The sequence below is a fragment of the Alligator sinensis genome, unplaced genomic scaffold (genome assembly GCF_000455745.1).
Source record: "Alligator sinensis unplaced genomic scaffold, ASM45574v1 scaffold293_1, whole genome shotgun sequence".
NCBI classification, from domain to species: domain Eukaryota; kingdom Metazoa; phylum Chordata; order Crocodylia; family Alligatoridae; genus Alligator; species Alligator sinensis.
This window is the reverse complement of record NW_005842158.1, coordinates 198,532-204,636: the sequence shown is the minus strand read 5'-3', so window position 1 is coordinate 204,636 and position 6,105 is coordinate 198,532. Positions and strand designations below refer to the sequence as shown.

Below are 6,105 nucleotides of genomic sequence, written 5' to 3'. Positions count from 1 at the left end.
CTCAAGCAAATCTCGGGACGTCATTCTCCCCCTGTACTCGGCCTTAGTGAGGCCGCAGCTGGAGTACTGTGTCCAGTTTTGGGCTCCACAATTCAAAAAGGATGTGGAGAAGCTTGAGAGAGTCCAGAGAAGAGCCACGTGCATGATCAGAGGTCAGGGAAGCAGACCCTACGATGACAGGCTGAGAGCCCTGGGGCTCTTTAGCCTGGAAAAGCGCAGGCTCAGGGGTGATCTGATGGCCACCTACAAGTTTATCAGGGGTGACCACCAGTATCTGGGGGAACGTTTGTTCACCAGAGCGCCCCAAGGGATGACGAGGTCGAATGGTCACAAACTACTACAAGACCGTTTCAGGCTGGACATAAGGAAGAATTTCTTTGCTGTCCGAGCCCCCAAGGTCTGGAACAGCCTGCCACCGGAGGTGGTTCAAGCGCCTTCATTGAACACCTTCAAGATGAAACTGGATGCTTATCTTGCTGGGATCCTATGACCACAGCTGCCTTCCTGCCCTTTGGGCGGGGGGCTGGACTTGATGATCTTCTGAGGTCCCTTCCAGCCCTGATGTCTATGAAATATCTATGAAATATCTATGAAGTATTGTGAGCAGGCTTCAAAAACCCCTTCACCTTGCTATGATTTAAGTAGGTCCTGATATAGGTGAGATTATATAACTATATACGTGTCATATATATATTTCATATCTATGCATTTTGTATCCATGTTAAACCTGTCAACATGTTTCAAGGTGTAAAATTTTATCAATAATTCACATTTCAAAATTTAAAAAAATCACAGCAAAAGTTTTGCGATTCTGACCACCTCCTCTACTAGAGGTTGTCCACATTTTCTGAAATTTCATATTTCAAAATATATTTTGCAATGAAACCAATTTTCCTCCCCTCATTATTCTGACAGCTCTAATTTATATACATACATGGGGGGGGGAGGGTTTCAAAAGTGGTTAACTTTATCATTCCAATTAATATTCAAATTGCATTGCCTACTCTTCTTTGAACATCCTGCCCCTTAGTACAGGCATGAAGAAGCATACAGAAAAAAGAAATGAAGACACATCATCAGGAAGGTGGAGGCAAAATCTCTCACTGTCATTCAATATAAGATATACAAAGCAATACAGGAATAATGGGCCAGGTGATGAAGTTGTCATGCAACAAAGCAATAAAAACATGGGAAGGGATAAAGAGGAGGCAGGTGCTATGAAAGACAAGTTTCTTACCTATATGCCTGTGGAGAAGGCGCTCGTGGATTTTAATGCTATGGTTCCTGATCTCTTTAACCGTGACTACCTCGGCTTGGTGAGGCTCGTAAGAGGAGGAACTGATGACAATGTTTCCACCATGACTCCAGTCCACTTCATCGGTGAGCAAAATCCTTGAACCGCACAAAAGTTAAATAACAGCGATGAGAAAGGTTATATTCAGAGAAGTTTCAAAGAAGAATGAAGAACTTGCCAAGGCAAATCTAAGACAAAATACTCAATGAAATACATAGGAAAAAAAACAGACCTTGCGTTTATCTCGGGTGTGATTGTCCCAGCCTTTGACTTGTGTTGGAACAGGAACAAGACCTTCATGTCCACATGCAGCTTGGATGGCAATGGACTCAAATTACCTCTGATTGTCATGGGAAAAAGTGGTTTCTCAGAGATTTCACAGGTACTTAAAGTGGGGCAATGGGCTTGTAGGTCTGTAGGATCCCTGAATAAAAGATTTTGTCCCAAGAGAAATCCAATGTTTGTTTTTAGCCATAAACTTACCTCCATTTGCTCAGTGACTTTGAACTATTCCATTCTCCAGTTCATTCTCAGTGTCTATAGGGGTTTCTTTCCTTCTGGTGTCTCCACATTGGTTAATGAGACCTGTGTCATGGCCAGCAGTATAAGGAGCTCCCTCCCTGCACTCTCTATAAGTGATGTCAGCACACACATCATGGCTCCTTGCCTATCAAGCATCCTTTTTCATAAATGACCCCATTTGAGATACTACATTAGTCTTTATTGAACAGCTTTCCATTCAAGAAAGAAGAATTAGAAAAAATTATATAAAAAGTGGGTTTATGGTTAGAGTATTAGCCTAGGACTTGGTAGATCTAAGGTGAATTCCAGTCCTTGTTACAGTTCTATGTGACCTTGGGCAAGCTACATAATCTCTCTGAGACTCAGCTTTCCTTTCCTAAAATGAAATAAACTTTCTCCAAACTGTGATCTTTCATGTCTAGCTCAGTTATGAATTTTGTATTACCCTGTGTGCTTGAACTGGAGCAATTAAAACATTTTCAAAGAACCTTCTTTTTTTTTTCTATTGAAAAAAATGCCAATTTGCATGGATACATTTTGTGGCCATATATACGTTTCAATGAGAATGTCATAAGGAAGATTTCTCCAGTCCAGAATAAAACTTCCAAAGGAAGCTATGCATCCTTAGGATAGCTAATAGTCCCATGGGTAGCACACTGATGTAGGATCTAGGATTCAATGTCTGCAGAGTCATTTATAACAGGAGATTTAAACCTGGGCCTCCCATGGTGTGGGATCTCCATTTCTGGAAGTTTTGGAGAACAAGTTAAACAGACATGTGGCTGGGATGGTGTAGTCAGGGATGACCCTGCCTTGAGCAGAGGACTGGACTAGATGACCTTACGAGGTCCCTTTCAGCCCTTCTTCCCTATGCTCCTACGTACCACCAGAAAGTGCTTTCACTACCACCCTGCAGAGACAGTTGTTGCTTCAGTGACTACTTAATGTTTCATTCTGGACTGAAATGAATAAAAATGTTAAAACCCTGGGGTTTTGCACTTTCTTTTTTGTGTTAAGGAACTGTGGTTTGTACACTGCCCATCACACTGAGGCCTTTGTTTTAATTTTAAAATCTGTATCTGACAATACATTAAAAAAAAAAAACAACCCCTCAAATTTACCCGAGAACACCAAATTACTGACTTTGAGGAACACCCTCACCTTTCATTGCCAGGTGCAATGTCAGCTCCAAGATGTGTCCAGGATTTCTTAGGATAAGCACTGTGCATCTGCACCTTCCCATAAACCCCTGGAACAAATGAAAAGGTAAGACCAGTGAACATAAAGAACTTGTGCCTTAATGAAGAGCCATTTTTTAGTCTCCTCTCTTCAAAAGACTTTTGAACATTTCTGCATGTTTTTCATCTGGACTGATCCTGTGAGAATAGCAAATGAATATTCATTCCAGTTTGACAGGCAAGTTTGACCCCACAGTTGGTGCATCTACATGTGCGCTTTAATGCACAGTAGCATATTTTACTGTGCAGTAGTGTGTCATGGCAAAAACCGTGCTAATACGCCAATGTGCAGTAAAATTAGCCTACAGCACGTTAAGCATCACTAAAAAAGCAGCTGCTTTCACTACCACGCATTAGGGCAGCCTAATGCACATTTACTTAGTACCTCACATTAGAGGGCAGCGATACACGAGCACGGCAGCTGCTCTGACAAGATTGAATTCCAGTGTCTGAGCAGACTCAATTAATTGATTGCCATGATTGCCATGCAGACTTAATTGCCATGCTCCTGCATCTCATGTATTAGTGTCCCCATGCATAAAAATGGCAGTGGTTGTGCTTGAACTAAATCTTATTGAATGAGCTTTAGTTCAAGCACCCCAACTGGCATTTTTAAGCGCAAGGATGCTGATACATGAGACACAGTGGTGCTTTGATTAAAGCAATTCTCAGAGCCACTCTAATTAAAGCACCATGCCCCCTGCCCTCAGAGAATGTGTAAAAGTGCCCAGAGGTACTAAATTTAATGCACAGTAGCAAAAGTGCATTAATGGACATGCAGACTCACCTGGTAAGCTAGATATAGGTGATTAGTGGGAGACTTGCAATGCCAAGCAAGGACAGCCATACAACTCCCAATAATTTAAATTGTGGAGCTATGTAGTCAAATGCTAAAGTGGAAGTGAAAAAAAAAAAAATTACAGTTCTACAATCAGGACCAAGAGTTGAAATATTGAAACTTTTCACATTAAGAAAAGCTCTAAAACATTCAGTTTGGAAACGTCATAATGTTTGGCTGTTAAAATGAAACATGTTTGTGTTCCTGCACTGATTTAATTTCCTGTTAAAATGAAACATGTTCAAGTTTCTGCACTGACTTTTTTTTTCTTTCCAATTTGTTGAACTGCCCACTGTTTCACTCAGTGGACAACCAAAGTGCAACCAACCCTGAGTTACCTGAGTAATGTGTAGAAGCAGTTCTTTTACCCCCTCTGGCATGTGAGTGTTCCCATTATAGGATTAAGGAGCTATCTGCACAACTCGAGAGGGTGATTTTTTCTATAAAACATAAGAACGTAAGAACTGCCATTTACTGGATCAGACCATGCATAGGTCCATCTTGCCTGGTATCCTGTGTCACACAGTGGCAAGGAGTGGATGCTGAAAGAGAGAGCCAACAGGATATGACCAAGGTTTTTTGTCACTGTTCCTCTTTCATTTGCACCCTCCAGCATTTAAGGTCTTTATGCTCTCTAAAGATGGCTTATGCACACCCAGAAGGGGTAACGGAATTGCTCCCATATTATAGTTAAACACTAAGTCAAATCATTATTAAACTGCATTTCCCTACGGTGACACATTGTCTCTTTGGAGCTGTAGTTCTGGTGCCTGGAAGTACACTTCCATTTTCCCATGGATTAACACCCCTCTCCAGATTGCCTCTCCTTGGATGCATCTGGAACAGGTTACCTAGAGAGGTGGTGGACCCTCCATCCTTGGAGGTTTTTAAGGCCTGACTCAACAAAGCCCTGGGTGGGATGATTTTGTTTGGGGCTGGCCCTGCTTTGAGCAGGGGGTTGGACTAGATGTGACCTCCTGAGGTCCCTTCAACCCTCACTTTCTATCATTTTATGATCCTTGGTCACATGATTCCCATGATCTACCATGCTGCTTTGTGGAGAAGACTGAATTGCATCATGGGACACATAGCTTAGCTAAGGAAACTGAAGAAAATATGCATATCAGGCATTTGAACTACAATACCCACAAGGCCATGTTGCCACCATGGAAGAATGTAGTCCTATATGGAACTCACTCAAAACAAATGGTCCAGGTCAGTTCAACAAACTGAAATATTTTGAGTCAGTATCATTTGATATCAATACAATTTTGTGAAAGAGTTTCGACAAGGCTATCAGCAAATGTAACAATTCATAGATTCTATCTGTGAATCTATGAATTGTTACATTTGCTGACAGCCTTGTCGAAACTCTTCCACAAATAGGTTATAGTGACTCTACATAGTACTGGGCTGAATAGCTGTAAATTTGACTATTCCATTGAACATGGGGTTGTTGTTTTTTTCCCAGGAAAAAGCATACCAATAGTTCCTGGGTGGACATTTATTCCATCCAACCGATCACAATAAATTCCATCAGATGCTCGAAGAAAGATAAGCAGGTTTAGTCCTCTTTCTAGGGGATGATGAAAAGTACCTGCAAAAAAGAAAAGAAGAAAAAACCCACAACCGTCCATTTTTCTGGTGAAGAAAGCACGTATCAGGAGATGTAGATCTTTTTTCTAAAAGATATGTTCAGTTCACAGAGGAAGGCATTCAGACAAGTCCTATAGAATAGACTAGATAATCACAGGGTAAATTCTGGCTTGATAATCTATGGATCTGGGGAACTTGAGCTTAGTAGTTTAAGTTCCTACTAAGCACAAGTTTTACATATGTGCTTAAATGTAAGGATATGTTTATTTGCACCTATGTTCAGCAAAGCTTTTAAGCACATACTTAACATCACATGGACTTCACTGGGATTAAGCACATACTGGACATGTCTACACTGGACATTTACTGCACAGCTGCCTAATTAGCTCTGCAGTAGTCTCTACGTCTACATGTGTGACCCTATTAGGCCGCAGGAAACTAATAAGCAGCACTATTGGTTAGTACTTGTCAATATAAATATGATCCTATGATGGTGTTTTAATGAGCTGCAATACACATGTAGATGCTGACGGGGCTGGCTGGGGCTGGCTAGCTCCCACACTGGAGCACCTTCATGCCCCAGCCATCCCCTCCAAAGCACATTGAGCCGAGTCGGA

At 41.5% G+C, this 6,105-nt stretch overlaps 1 protein-coding gene across 1 annotated transcript in view; it reads right to left on the bottom strand.

Moving 5' to 3' along the window:
* Positions 1-6,105, bottom strand: part of LOC102376036 (fibrocystin-like) — a gene marked incomplete at its 5' end in the record, with an annotated part of 317,838 nt that overhangs the window by 114,112 nt on the left and 197,621 nt on the right. The window contains 4 exons of the mRNA XM_025206503.1: positions 1,238-1,392; positions 1,527-1,718; positions 2,978-3,065; positions 5,376-5,489. Coding sequence (XP_025062288.1) covers positions 1,238-1,392; positions 1,527-1,718; positions 2,978-3,065; positions 5,376-5,489 — 549 coding nt within the window. The remainder of the gene's footprint in view (positions 1-1,237; positions 1,393-1,526; positions 1,719-2,977; positions 3,066-5,375; positions 5,490-6,105) is intronic.